The following is a 15,703-nucleotide window of genomic DNA, read 5'->3' on the forward strand; positions in this document are numbered from 1 at the left end:
AACAGGTGGCAAAACAGCCATCTGTGATGGCTAAAAACATGAATTTTGCTGCTAAATTCATCAACCAAAAATGCAAGATTAAATACAATACTGACCATGTTTAGACTAGTGAGAATGCATTTAACATATTGTAAAGTGGAAAATGACTTCACTTCCCCTTTAACAAATGACAAAAAAATGTGTTTTGGGAGCAGAGACAGCACATTCACCCCGAATTAAACAGAAGCAACAGACTGTTTTGGGAAATGGATTTAATATTTTCAACAATTTAAAACATTACCGTGTCGTTACAGTTACACTTACTAACCACACGTTAGCACAGACGTGGGTGATGTAAAACAAATTTAACAAAGTGGTTGAATATGAGAGAAAACGCAATTCAAGAAATATGTGTTGTTTGGAAAATGTTTGACCTTCGGGTGTTATTTCATTATTGTATACTATGACTAATATGTTGGTAGCGTTTTAATATACGTTACATTACTGTCGTGCATAGTAGCAAATAACTACAGTATACTACTGTATGGGAAGAATGCAGATGTACACCGTTGGCGGTGGGGCGGTAGTTGTTTTACAACAGCCGAAATTGTGTCTCACGCTCGTCCAGAATGTAAAATGTTACAAAGTCGATGATAAAAAGTTCCGTTGCCACAAGTAGACAACAACTTGAGTGAGTAACGCACGTCGCGTTACACAGTGCGAAACAGCCGACCTACAACATCCGGGCTAGTCGGCTCACGCAGGAACGGAATGGCGGCGGAGGTAAGTGGACGAAAACGAGGCTCAAGTCGGCGGGCGAAACCGGGACCAAAGACGACCGCGAGTCACGTTCCACGGTACAGCGTATGTGTCGGCTGTATGACCCGCGAACTAACGCGGAAGAGCTGCAAGTGGGGAAACGTAGCAATGCGTGGGTTAAACATCGGAGAAGCGGAGGTAGAGGGGGGAGGAATGGAGAAGCTCCCCGGCGTTTCGAGCCTTTCGCTCAGCGTTAAAGAGCCGTTCCTCCACCTCTTCCTCCCTTCGAGCCGTCGAAATGAACCGAACCGATCACAAAGGAAGAAAAGCTAAAACATGGCGACCGTCCGTGTGGTTTTGAGAAGTTTGTACATGCAAACAAAAGTTGTCCGCGTTAGTCTTTGTCGTGCCCCTTTTTTTAGTGGGACATTTCGACTTTTTATTTCCTTCTCGCGCGATCCGCCGAGAAGGAAGAGGCGTTCAGCACCAAGTGGCAGGAAAGCGCCCCTGGTCACACAATCGCAACTTCGCAACACAGCCACGACAACTTTGTCAAAACTACAGCCACGTTTAACAAAAACATGTTTAAAAAAGAAACACGAACCGGTGAATGTAGCTTCTTAAACTCGTGTGCTCCTGTGTAAAAACATAATGCTCTGTTTATCTTTCCGTGTCTCCGGTGTCCGGTAACTGGGATGTATGTGCCCGATACATGCTAAAATGCATGCTAAAACGAACCCATGGTCCATCTCTAACATTGCAAAATGAAAAAAAGATAAGGCATGGTATTTTATCGCCTGGTTTCAATGACATATAATCTGTGTGTCTTAATGTTATGTGCACTGAAACAAAATGTCCCCATTGAAATGTTCCTAGATAAGCAGTGATACATATGGTTACGAACTTAATTGATTCCCAGACAGTGTAAGGCGAAAAGTGTGTATCCCAAAAATAAATTTCCCATAGGAAGCCATTAAAATGGGAATAATCCCTTCCCAGGTCCCCATAAAACGTAATTTTCTACTTTCTAATTTTCTAAGACTTAAAACTACACAAAATATACCATATTTTATGTATCATAAATGTGCTATGGTATTATAATTAAAGACATAAACTGGACTGTATAATAGAGTCATTTTATTTACCTTTGTGATGGTCGTTGATGGCTTGATGGAATGGATAGCTTTTTGCATAAAGTGTCTCAAGGAGCTCTGGGTTGTACATCTTGGAAGTTGTGATATTGCAACAGCAACAGATGCAAGTAGAGACACTAGAACAGGGGTCGGGAACCTACGGCTCGCGAGCCATATATGGCTCTTTTGATGATTGCATATGGCTCGCCGATAAAACTAAATACATATTCTCGTTTTTTCGTTTCTTGTTGGGGCTGCAGTTGACGGAAAGCGCAATTTTGATTGAATGACACTGACAGAGGTTGGCGGAAAGCGCAATTTTGATCAGATGATACTGGCTGTCATGTTGAAACAGGTAAATGCCCCTATAAATAAGCCCGACAAGTAAAACAATGAGTACACTTCAGGCTGAATGCACCTGAGGATTCACCTTTGTGAAGAGAAAAGGTTATGATTCTAATTTGCAATGAAACAATACAATCTATGAAACAGTCGAATGTCAGTGGCACTATGACAAGCCCCATGCTAATGTTACCATCAATATAATTCTGTGAGAGACAGCAGAAAGCAAGTGTGCAAGCAAATGGACCCGGCAAGTTGACTTTCATTCCGATCATTTGGCTGTATTTTTTTTTTTACCAATTATGAGGAACGGAAAAACATTCATATTAATGACAAGTATTAACATAAAGTTATTTTAAATAATACATTCTGACATTTTGTTGAAATTACATGCGTGTTTGCATGCGAGTGCGTGTGTGTGTGTGGCTCTCACTGAAAAACATTTCTAAATATTTTACTTTTATGGCTTTCTTAGTCAAAAAGATTCCCGACCCCTGCACTAGAAAAATCATTCATAGCTGGTTCCCTTGCTTGTCTTTTCATATCAAATTAAACTGATGGCTAGTGCGGGTTATTTGTGGAGTCTAATTGATGGGAATTTTAACTTTGCAGTCTACACTCTGCCCTATCAAAGTTGAAACAAGTCCAAATGTCACTGTTTTCTATCCATTTTGTATCTCTCTCTGTCCTCTGCCTGTCTCTTTAATGTTTACATCACCTCCCCCCAGTGCTGCATTTTTGAGCAATCACGTAGCTTTAACTGAAGACTGGGGGCAGGGAATAGAGGACAAAAAATGTTGGCAGCCATTTTATTTTTTGGAGAATGGCTTCACACTCTCTCTGTCTGTAACCCCCCCCCCCCACTTCTGTGTTCTTGACCAATCACGTGGATTTAACCGACGACTGGGGGTGGGGGATAGAGGACCAAAACAAGCCGGCTCCCATTTTCTTTTGGAGAACGGGCTCGTTTGCGAATGACGCATGACTCATTGTGGCAGCTCCGTGTGTATCCCGAAAAATAGTTTGTATGCCAAGGTAAATTTTTCATAAATTTAACGTACATAAACCGAAACGTTCGTAAGCCCAGGGGTTCGTAAACCGAGGTATCACTGTACTGTATAATTTGAATTGTTTTAACCCGAAGTACACTTATCCTGTACTAGACTGATGATACCCCAACACAGTTTATAGCACCCTTAAAAAAATGTTGTTTATACCTAAAACCGTGTTGTAGTATTTTGCAGTATACTGTAGTGGTGGTGTTGGTGAGTGTAGTTGGTGAAACTGTAAGACAGTTGTGAGGTGTGCTGTCGGTTGACTGAGGAATTCAAGGTGGAGATGGGACTCCACCAGGGGTCAGCTCTGAGCCCCTTCTTGTTTGCTATGGTGATAGACAGGCTGACAGACGATGTTAGACAAGAATCTCCTTGGACCATGATATTTGCAGATGACATTGTGATCTGTAGCGAGAACGGGGAACAGGTGGCGGAGAAAGATGTGGAGATATGCCCTGGAAAGGAGAGGAATGAAGATCAGTCGCAGCAAGACGGAATATATGTGTGTGAATGAGAGGGATCCAAGTGCAAGAGTGATGCTACAGGGAGAAACGATAAAGAAGGTGGAGGATTTTAAGTACTTGGGGTCAACTGTCCAGAGCAATGGAGAGTGTGGAAAAGAGGTGAAGAAGTGTGTCCAGGCAGGCTGGAGCGGCTGGAGAAAAATGTCTGGTGTGATGTGTGATAGAAGGGTTTCAGCTAGGATGAAAGGAAAAGTGTATAAAACCGTGGTCAGACCAGCCATGATGTTTGGACTGGAGACAGTGCTACTGAAGAAAAGACAGGAAGCAGAGCTGGAGGTAGCAGAGCTGAAGATGTTGAGGTTTTCTTTGGGAGTGACCAGGTTGGATAGGATCAGGAATGAGTACATTAGAGGGACAAGTCATATTAGAGGCTTTGGAGAGAAAGTCAGAGAGGCCAGACTGAGATGGTTTGGACATGTCCAGAGGAGAGAGAGTGACTATATCGGGAGAAGGATGCAGAGCCTTGAACTGCCAGGCAGGAGACCGAGAGGAAGACCGAAGAGGAGGTTTATGGATGTGGTCAAAGAGGATATGAAGGTAGCTGGTGTGAGAGAAGAGGATGCACAAAACTGGGATAGATGGAGGACATTGATTCGCTGTGGCGACCCCTGAGGGGAAAAGCCGAAAGGAAAAGAAGAAAGAAGAAGACTGTAGTTGGTTTCACACAAATAACCCTTTTTGGTCCATCATTGCTTTTACATCTGAATTAAAATATTTGTCATCTTGTCTCTCTTTTGTGATCCTCTTACAATGGATTCAACATGCTAAACACTTTGATCAATCACAACCTGCTTGTAACGTGGGATTTCAAAATCTTACAAATTGTTGTGACACGCGTTTGGCTCATCTTAAAGAGGTCTGAGGATGTCATAGTTGTTTTTTTTAATTGTTCACATCTTAGTGATTAAACCACAGCTGTCAAAACACAATTAGTGAACGGGATAATCATTATAGTCATTGATTTTAAAATTAATATCTGAAGCCAGAGTCTATTGTGAGACGGGCAACTCCACATGTAACATTGGCCAACAATATTTTTTTTTCACTATTGTGTTGTGTCTCTTTATAGGCCGGCCGTGGGCCTGTGGACCTGGCCGCCAAGGTTTCATCCCATTTGAGATTGTGAGATATGACCATGAAGACGCTGGGCAGGAGAAGAAGTCTTTTTTGGAGTTGAAGGAAAGACTGTCCTCTTCCCCAGAAGATGGCAGCCCAGTCCCAGACTGTATGCTCAAGTCATGTTCCGTAGACCCATTGGGCTCAACAAATCGTATTCTGTATCCCCCCCCCCCCCCCCCCCCCCCCCACGCTTCACTACTATTCTGGTTTATTGTCTGACTTTGTAGGCCAGAGAGCTACCCTTGGAGGAGCTGCTGGCTCTGTGTGGCTACACGGTGACTGACACGGCCAAGCAGAACTGTCATGTCGCGGCCACTCTGCCTGAAATGACTCTGGCCAAGGTTACAGCCCCTCTCAGGCCAACACAAACTAAAAACACACATGTGCACATCACTGTTGATATTGCAGCTCTAATATTTGTTGTGTTCTCCAGAATCAGATCACGGAGGACATCTTTGCTGCAGTGGGAAAAGTGGAGTCATCAGTAAATGATCTCACCCCCTCGGTCACTTCCAGCACTTCAGATTTGCTCCAACAGCTGCCTAGTAAGTGAAACGGCAAGGTGCCCTTTGTCTATTGTTGTGGCTGAATAATGTAAACAGGAGTCAACACACAGCTGGGTTTTCTTCGCTCAAAAGAAGTCAAAAATCGTACCTACCGTTCTAATTCTGTGTGCCATCCACTGGTAGAAACAAGCATTTTAATAAATACAGTAAAGTCTCGTTATATCGATATTCAAGGGAGTCCGAAAAAATATCGATATAACCGGGACTATCGATATATCCGACCCTGTTTGCATGTAAATTTCTCCGTGCGTGCATAGAAATAGTATCGATATAACCGGGACTATCGATATATCCGGTATCGATATAACGAGACTTTACTGTATGTGGAGCGTGTATATTTATTTTATTGTTCTGAAATGTTTTTGTTCATTGAAATCACATACCAACATTAAACATCACGCCACGGTTTACCTGTTTTGTGTGAGTTTTGCATTCTGAGTCTTGGGTAACTTTGATCATTTCAGTTGACGGCAAGGAGACAGTGCTGCATAAAATGTCCCTTCCTGAAAACACTTGGATTCATTTGGTTCAGTTTTATGGAAACAATGTAGCCACAAGGGGGCTTAAGCCAAGATCCTGTGCCGCTCCCAAGCTCGAATAAATACAAAAGGTTGTCAGGAAGGACATCTGACGTAATTTTTTGGCCAAAAGTAATATGCAAATCAAACCTCTGAATCCCATACTGCATCACTCGAGGCCCGGGTTAACAACGGCCGCCATTGGCACTGTTGACCTTCAGGGTGCCGGTGGAAAATGGACTACTGTTGGTCGAAGAAGGAGAGGAGGGAGGTGTTCCCTTTGGAAAATAGAGAAATGGAACGCCAAGAGTATAGAACTAAGAGTAGGAACTTTTAATGTAGGGATAATGACAGGTAAAGGTAGAGAGCTGGTTGACACGATGCAGAGAAGGAAGGTAGACATACTGTGTGTCCAGGAGACCAGGTGGAAAGGGAGCAAGGCTAGAAGCTTAGGGTCAGGGTTCAACTTGTTCTATCATGGTGAAGACCGAAAGTGAAATGGAGTTGGGGTTATCTTAAAAGAGGAGTTTGGTATGAATGTATTCGAAGTAAAAAGAGTATCAGATAGAAGGATGAGTCTGAAGCTAGAAATTGAAGGTGTGCTGTTAAATGTTGTTAGTGGGTATCCCCAACAATTAGGATGTGAGTTGACGTAGAAGGAGAAATTTTGGTTGGACTTTAATGAAGTCATACAGAAGATCCTGAGAAATGAGAGGGTTGTAATTGGTGGAGACTTCAATGGACATGTCAGTGCAGGAAATAAACTTGATGAGGAGGTGATGGGCAGGTTTGGACTCCAGATGAGGAACACTGAAGGACAGATGGTGGTTGACTTTGCTAAGAGAACGGAAATGGCTATTGTGAATACTTTCTTTCAGAAGAGACAGGAACATAGGGTGACCTATAAGAGTGGAGGCAGAAGTACACAGGTAGACTACATTTTGTATTAATGGTGCCATCTGAAGGAAACCAGTGACTGCAAAGTAGTGGGTTGGTGAGAGTGTAGCCAGACAGCATAGGTTAGTGGTGTGTAGGATGACGCTGGTCGTGGGGAAGATGAAGAACCGAAGGCAGAAGTGAGGACAAAATGGTGGACGTTGAAAAAGGAAGAGTGTTGCATGACTTTTAGGAAGGAGTTAAGACAAGCACTCGGTGGGCAAGAGGTCCTTCCAGATGACTGGCAAACTACAGCGAACCTAATCAGAGAGACAGGTCGGAAAGTACTTGGTGTATCGAGTGGAAGAAAGGTAGATAAGGAGACTTGGTGGTGGAATGGGGAGGCCCAGGAGTGTATACAGAGAAACACGTTAGCAAAGAAGAAGTGGGACACTGAGAGGAAGGACAAGAGTAGACAGCAGTACAAGGAAATGCAGCACATGTTTAAAGTAAAGGTGGCAAGGGCCAAACAAGAGGCCTATGATGACTTGTATGCTTGGCTGGACATCAAGGAAGGCAAGACTGATTTTTGACAGGCTGGCGAGACAGAGAGACAAAGATGGTAAGGACCTGCAGCAGGTTCGGGTGATTAAGGATAGAGATGCCGATGTATTAACAGGTGCCAGTAGTGTGATGGCAAGATGGAAAGAGAACTTTGAAGAATTGATGAATGAGGAAAATGAGAAGGAACAAAGAGTAGAAGATGTGACTGTTGTGGACCAAGACGTAGCAAACATTAGCAAGGATGAAGTGAGGAGGGCGCTGAAGAGGATGAAGGGTAGAAAGGCACTCGGGCCTGATGGTTTACCAATCGAGGTATGCAAGTGTCGAGGAGAGGTGGCGGTGGTGTTCCTGACTGGGTTATTCAACAAGATCTACGATGGTGAACAGATGCCTGAAGAATGGAGACAAAGTGTACTGGTGCCCATTTTAAGAACAAGGGAGATGTGCAGAGTTGGAGTAACTACAGAAGAATAAAGGTGATGAGCCATCCAATGAAACTATGGGAAAGAGTCGTTGAAGCTAGTCTAAGAGCAGAAGTGAACATTTGTAAGCAGCAGTATGGCTTCATGCCAAAAAAAGAGTCCGCCAGATGCAGTGTTTGCTTTAAGAATGCTGATAGAGAAGGTCAGAAGAAATTGCATTGTGTCTTCGTAGATCTGGAGAAAGCGTGCCCAGAGAACAGCTGTTGTATTGCACGAGGAAGTCTTGAGTGACAGAAAGGTATATCAGTTGTGAGGTGTGCTGTCGGTGTGACGGATGAATTTAAGGTGGAGATGGGACTCCACCATGGGTCAGCTCTGATCCCCTTCTTATTCGCTATGGTGATGGACAGGCTGACAGACGATGTTGGATGAGACCGGCCATGATGTTTGGACTGGAGAAAGTGCCACTGAAGAAAAAACAGGAAGCAGAGCTGGAGATAGCAGAGATGTGTGTTAGAACTAGTTATCCAACAATGTGGATGTGGAGGTTTTCTTTGGGAGTCACCAGGTTGGATAGGATCAGGAATGAGTATATCAGACTGACAACTCATATTAGAGAATTTGGAGAGAAAGCCAGAGAGGCCAGACTGAGATGGTTCGGACATGTTCAGAGGAGAGACAGTGACTATATCGGGAGAAGGATGCTGAGCCTCAAACTGGGCACAAAACCGGGTTAGATGGAAGACGCTGTGGTGCCCCCTGAAGGAAAAGCCGAAAGGAAAAGAAGAAGAGTCTTATGCCAGAAACGCAGCATTCAGCAGAATGCTAAATTAGACCGTTTGGGGCCATTGTTTTACGTATCCTATGCTGTGCAACTAACAACACATCTGCCGTTGGGTTTAAAGAATGTTGCTTTGTATGTCTTCATGTTTTTACATGGAAGCATTCTTTGTCAGTCCCTTTGAAATACCGTATATTCCAGTGTATAAGGCGCGCCCAAAAGCCTTAATTTTCTTCAAAAGACGACCCTTCTCCTTATATGCAGGTGCACCTTATGTGAAGTAATATTAAGCCATAACAGGTCTCGCAACTCCTGTCAGCATCCACAACTCAATTTTCCCCTGTAGAAGAAGACGTGCGTAACCCCAGCTTCTACCGTAGCACCTTATAATATGGTGTGCATTATTTTTGGAAAACTTTATTTATATATTATATTTGGAAACCTTTTTTTATACATTGAAGGTGCGCCTTTTATTTGGAGAAGGTTTGAAAATACACCATTCATTGGAGGTGCAACCTATACTCCAGTGCACCATATTAACCGGAAAAGACGGTAATTTCAACTGAATATATCAACAATCACAGTGAATGAACCCCCCCCCCCCCCCCCCCCACAAGAATAATCACTCAAAATAATCTTGCAGCTTTTTAATGTATTTTTTTAACCACAGCTGGAAACAAAGACACAACCGTCTGCTCATCTGACGAGTCCGAGGATGTCTCCCTTCTTGCCAACGAAGAACACAAGGTTAGTCGCTGGAAGATGACATAAGTGCAATTTTGGGCATTGCTTCAGTGGCGTGACAAATTTCGTTGCCGCTCTTCACCAGGAGATCATGGTTGGTTCCACGTACCAGGCAATAATCCCACCCCGTAGTCCCTATACCTACCAGGAACTAGGTAGGAACCACTTACATACACCGTGCTCGTAAATATTTTTTGTCTACATCTCTGGCCTTTCTGCGTTCAGCATACAACAGCGAAGACCAGTTGTTGTGGAGACCAGGTGCTCTGCCATTACGGGAAGTGGAGCATTTCTTATTGAATGTACAGGGCCCAAGTGGTCAAGCAGGGGGAGTCTGCAAGCCAATGTGTGCTGATCATATACGAGACAACGAGCAGGTACTTTTTAGTAGTGATGGCAAAATGAGGCATCATTAGGCAATGATGCTTTCCATCCAAATGGTTTGCTTTATGGCCCATCCATCTTGAGGTCTCATTTGTTCCACTGAAAATAAATGTCATGAGAGAGAGTGATTAAAATGCTACCATGGATTTGATGGGGTCAAAATGTATGGAAGAGGATTAGCGCCAACAAAGGATTCTCACTTTTATCTGAGAATTCAGACTTATATGGGGGATATTATGGTGTGTTGATTATGTTGTGGGTCATTTTTACCCATATGTATGTATGTAAAAAAACATACAAAACAGTCAAATAATAGGTAATATCAGCAACAACTGTTTCTGAGAAGTTATACACATAAAGTAAAGTCTCGTTATATCGATATTCAAGGGAGTCCGAAAAAATATCGATATAACCGGGACTATCGATATATCCGACCCTGTTTGCATGTAATTTTCTCCGTGTGTGCATAGAAATAGTATCGATATAACCGGGACTATCGATATATCCGATATCGATATAACGAGACTTTACTGTACTTGAAAAGAGAGACAACATATTTTCTATCCCATTGGGATGTTTTGAAGAAAGGAAAAAGAGAGGATATCCAGTGCTTCAGTCAACACAAAAATTGAAACGTGTAAAATTGACCCATAACATAACGTGAGGCTAAAAGTGAAAATACTCACTTTAAAATCTGAATTTTGAGATTGGATTGTATTGGATTAGCCTTGATTAGTCTCGCAGTGGATGGAATTTACAAAGAAGTAAAAAGTCTGGATTCTGAGAATAAAGTCAGACTTCTGGGATAAAACTGAGAGTCGTGTCAACTTTATTTTTTTTTTTCTTTGCTCGCCCTAATCCTCTTGTGTAAAAATGGCATGGAGTTGTGCTGTCAATGAATGTGCATAGTAACACACTTGAAAGAATAATTGCTTTTCTTTAGACATTGACACACAAACAAGGAACAAGACACATCTTTCATTCATTTTTGTTGAGGGGAGGGTGTTCAGTTCTTTAGAACAAAGTTTACACTTCACCTTTTAAAATATCAGCAAGTAGAAACCTTAAAACCAGTGAAACACCTGGTTGTCACGATAGTTTACATTATATATTCGCACTGGTTGTAATTAATACCATTTTAGGAGAGATCTGCTCAAAATGATCCCAGACAGGGGATGTTATCTTCTTTTTCGTTGTGAACGGTGCGTCCAATGCAGAACAAATCTTATTGAAGATGCAAAATGGGTGTGTCAGTCCTACATGTAAGATCATGCCCTGGTGCGCCATCTTATTTCGAATCTTCGAGTGGGTGATGACACAGAAATCCAAATCTCGCAAGGCATTGGGCGTGGCAACAAGCGAAATCGACCCACGACTCGAATCGCGCTTCGCAAATTGCTTCGCAAATTGTTTCATCTGTTTAGTCGGCCTGAGCCTCTGCAAACTTTTTCGGACACCCAATTTCATTCATCAACTCACATCATGTAAACATTTGTTATGACATTCACATTAGGGCTGGTTGATTAAAATGAGAATGGGCTCCAGACTAACTTTTTTCCATAGAAGCACAGTGGTCCCGATGATAAAATGCTATGTTTCAAACAAGCTCTTTCATCCATTATTGCCAACGACTGAGTTCAAGTGTGGAGCAAAAATAACACCTCTCTCTTAGCAGCCATCTTGTCACTATAAGATGGACACATCAGTGGTTATATGCTTTGTACGAATGAAGGTGTTAAAAAAATAAATTTCAGAAACAAGACAACTCAAATTAATCGATCAAATAGATTAATCTATCAGATTGATCAGCTTGATTAACTCATTCTCTGCCAGACGGTGTACAAAAATGTGTCCACTCCAGTGCCAGGGTTTTTGTCATTTTCACTCAAATTGCAGGACCAACAGAATACTGAATTTTAGGATTACATAAACATTCAATGCAGTGTAAAAAACGTAGACTTTCTTTTTTCATCAGAAATAAAGAGTTAATTTCTAAGTTATATGGGACTGGAGTTATCTGAGCTTGAAACGGGGGCAGCTGTACAAAAGGCAAATGCTGCCCCCTCGTGGGAGGGAAGACATTGCCACAGGTTCAGCCAGCGCTTTATCAGCACCCCCCGCAAGAAAAACCAAGACCTGAACAAATTCGAGAATGGCGCTCCACGTCGTACTTCAATTCCCAAATAATTTTGAGAATGGCAGTGAATGAGTGAATCACTCAATCCTTTTTTTACTCCTATGCTACCAGGCACTGTATGAGCTGCTGAAATGCAACTTCAATGCGGAGGAGGCACTGCGACGACTACACTTTAATGTAAAAGTTTTCACTGGTAAGATGTGCTGTTTGTCTATATTTCCTATTGAAAACAAAGACAAAAAAATAAATCCTGGTTCATGTTATGATGCTCAATCCAATTTTGCTGGTTGCTCCGTGCCCTTTCTTTAGAAGAGCTGTGCGGTTGGAATGAAGAGGAGTGTCGGAATTTTGCACTCGGCTACAAAGTTTATGGGAAAAACTTCCACCTCATTCAGGCTAATAAGGTACATGCTTTTCAAGTCAAGAGATGTTTATTTCTTTCTTGACACTTTACACATGTACATTCATGGAGCATTTATTTGTCCTTTCACCTTTGCACATCATGTAAGTGTTGCATTTCACTCACATTTATTTTGACATTTACCCTCGAGTACCAAATGGCTAACAAAAAATAAATAAATGAAAAAAAAACACCTGCACATCTTGACTATGCATAACAAAACAGGCTTCCTCCTTTGCAGGTAAGGACCCGCTCTGTGGGGGAGTGTGTGGAGTACTACTACATGTGGAAGAAGTCTGAGAGGCACGAGGACTTTACTCAACAAGCCACAAGAATCACTCGCAAGAAATACACCATGCAGTCCGGGAACATGTGAGTTGGGGACGAAACTACTCTTTGTCATCCTCATACTAAGTACCTTCACGTTTATTTGAAATTCAATCCTGGATGAGACGAGACCAAGCAGTCACAATGACGTACTTACCTTTTGATTTTCATGTGTTTATTAACTTATTTATTTATTGTGCAACAGGGAAGATGGAGACCAGTACGGGTATGCTGGTGATAGGGAGGGAAACAATAATTCCCCTTCTTTACTGTCTCGATGTAGCCCCGCCGGCTCCGGGAAGCTGCCGTCTCGTTTATCTCGGCAGTCGAGCCTGGAACTGGACAAACAAGGTAAAGCTAAGAACATTAAACAGTGGATTTATGGAAGTATCAATGAGTGTGGAAGTAAGGCAAGATGATCAGCAGTGTGCAAAATAAGCAAATGAAAAGTTTCCCAGCGTTCATTGTGACGAAGCCCCCTTTTTCTACTTGGGTCATAATTAACTCATTCACTGCCATATGATGTGCAAATATGTGACCACTCCAGTGCCAGAATAAATAAATAAATATATAAACATTCAATTCAGCGTAAGAAACCTTAGACTCTCTTCTTTCATCTGAAAAATAACAGTTCATTCCTAATTTATATGGGTCTGCGGTTATCTGAGCGTGAAATGGGGGCGGCTGTACAAAATACAATAGGAAAATGGGAGGCCTGGTTTGTTGTCAGCAAAATCGCCAAATGTAAAACAAAATTGAAATGTCAACGTGAGAGGGCTGAAAACATTGAAAAGAGGTTTGACTGTCACATAAAAACAACCTTAAAATGCTGTTTCGGGAACAAAAAATGTCTGAAATGTCTCCACTCACTTTGTATAGTGTGTAAACAGTTTACATTCCATGTCAGATACATTGCATCATATCGCCGTGCATCACACTGATTTTCTTTATTTGTTTTTCTTTCGTTTCATCAAGCATTTGTTGTTTTCCTTTTGGAATTATTTATGAATTTCTTTTTCCCCATTCTTCTTTTTGTGTGTGTTTGCGTGTGTGCGTCCATGGCTCACCCTCGTATTTGACACTGCAGAGGAGGAAGGCCGCCCTCGGCGCAGACGGACCCCACGCTTTCTTTTAAAGCCGTGACCTTGGTGCGGCTTGGCCTACAGAAAGCAGGCCACAGCCTGCAGGTAAAGAACAAGGAAGGCGTGTCGATCTTGTCGCTAAAGTTAGAACAAGATACTTCATTTCATTTTCTTCTTATTCCTTTTTATTCTCGCTCGGTGTTGGATGAGCTGTGCTAAAAATGTGCAGGTGCATCTAAATTTTTTTTTAAATCATTCACTGCCAGACGTCCAAAAATGTGTCCACTCCAATGCCAGGGGTTTTGTTGTTTTCTTTCAAATTGCAGGACCCACAGAATATAGAGTTTTAGTACGACATAAACATTCAATTCAGCGTAAGAAACCTGAGACTCTCGTCTTTCGTCATAAAAAAAGAGTTAATTCCTAAGTTGTATTGGTCTGAAGTCATATGAGGTTCAAGTGGGGGCAGCTGTACAAAAAGCAAATACTGCCCCCTCGTGAAAGGGAAAAACATTGCCAGGGGTCTGTCCAGTGCTTTATTGATTTCCCCCCCCCCCCCCCCCCCCCCCCACATACGAAAAAAACTAAACCCGAACAAATTCAGGAATGGCACTCCACATCATATTTTCAATTCCCGAATACATTCGTGAATGGCTGTGAATGAGTACATTTGATGAAAAGTGGCAAATATATTAGAATATTTTATTTCAAAAGCTGGAACTGGCAAATATCTGAAATGTATTTTCCCCCCACCATTCTAATGAATAGCTCTTATTGTTTGCAGCAAAAAAAAATAGTTCAAAAGATCAAGAAACTTTTTTTTCCATTTTTTTTTTTTTACGCAAAGGGGTGTGAGCAGTGAATTTTCATACTCATGTCGCAACTTCACCCTTATACTTTTTAAATCAAGAAAAAAATACCATTGTAGTCGGTCTTCTCCATGCTCCTTGTGAGTGTTTTTGTGTGTTTGAATATTCCGTTCATCAAATAAGACAAAATGTCCATCGACGGCTGCCACTGCCCCCCCCCCCCCCCATCTCTTCACTCACATTTAGCTATCTTTCCTCCTCTGACATCAAGATGGACAACTGCAGACACGCAGTGACAGCTGTCCTCAGAACCCGTTTGCCCGCCCCTTCACTATGCCTGCCTCGTCGGATCAAGGGGAGCGCTTCTCTGGTTGCGGCGCAGGTCCAGTCCGGCTTCAAGACTCTCAGCGCCCACCGGGTGTCTTCCAGTTCCACATGCTCAAGACTTCTTTTATCCCTGAAGCCGAAGCCGAAGTCGAAGCCGGTGATGTGACTGACCCCTCCGTTGCCTGCGGGTGGGACTTTCCTCCTCTTCCCCACCTCTTCGGTTTCTCCGCGTTTAACGCCCTTCACTCCCTTCAGTGAAAGCACTTGGGAACCTCCTATTTGAATAGAGATGTGTTATTAGACTGATGAAAGCAAGCAGAACAAACAAGAAAAAAAGGACACTTCCAAAAGACTTCTTACGTTTCCTTTTATGCCGTGAGAGTGATGCACCTTCAAGTCTGCTTGTTGCTGCTCAATGTCCACGTCACGCAAGGATCACTTTATTTCAACACAAACGTCCTCTCGCTGCTCTGTCATCCGCTTGCCGTTTGTCTTCTTTGTTCTTACGTAGACAACAGATACATTCGTAGATTCTGTTGAGGGTCTGTTTTATTTAGTTTTTTCCACACCACTGACTCATATATAATTCTGGCTTCTTGGACATTCCCGCTGAGTATGTTAAGAAAGTTGGGACAAGTCACAAAGAAGCATTCAGAGTGCCACAAAATTAATGAGGTGTGATTGGAGTTTTTTTATTTGGTTAATCTTCCTAAAACAAACATGTATTTATTGTTGCATCAATTTATGCTCAGTTTGTTGTGAATTGGAAAGTTTTGAATTTAATTACCGTAGTATATAAATTGGGTTATAAACGGTTCTTGGCAGAGAAGATAATCCCCAGTATAAACTGCACAG

The 15,703-nt window shown here is 42.4% G+C and overlaps 1 protein-coding gene across 1 annotated transcript; it reads left to right on the forward strand.

The window, feature by feature from the left end:
* Window positions 1-756: 756 nt before the first annotated feature.
* Window positions 757-14,931, forward strand: mier2 (mesoderm induction early response 1, family member 2). Its single transcript, XM_089000840.1, is given in 13 exon segments — window positions 757-843; window positions 4,862-5,017; window positions 5,139-5,252; window positions 5,345-5,456; window positions 9,309-9,385; window positions 9,468-9,566; window positions 9,568-9,759; window positions 12,015-12,096; window positions 12,213-12,307; window positions 12,545-12,675; window positions 12,836-12,981; window positions 13,718-13,817; window positions 14,793-14,931. Coding segments are annotated over 11 exon segments (1,125 nt in total). The 5' UTR covers window positions 757-843; window positions 4,862-4,996; the 3' UTR covers window positions 13,774-13,817; window positions 14,793-14,931.
* Window positions 14,932-15,703: the final 772 nt, after the last annotated feature.

This window comes from Hippocampus bargibanti, linkage group LG07, assembly GCF_051943395.1.
Source record: "Hippocampus bargibanti isolate YZ-2025 linkage group LG07, ASM5194339v1, whole genome shotgun sequence".
Taxonomy (NCBI): Eukaryota; Metazoa; Chordata; class Actinopteri; order Syngnathiformes; family Syngnathidae; genus Hippocampus; species Hippocampus bargibanti.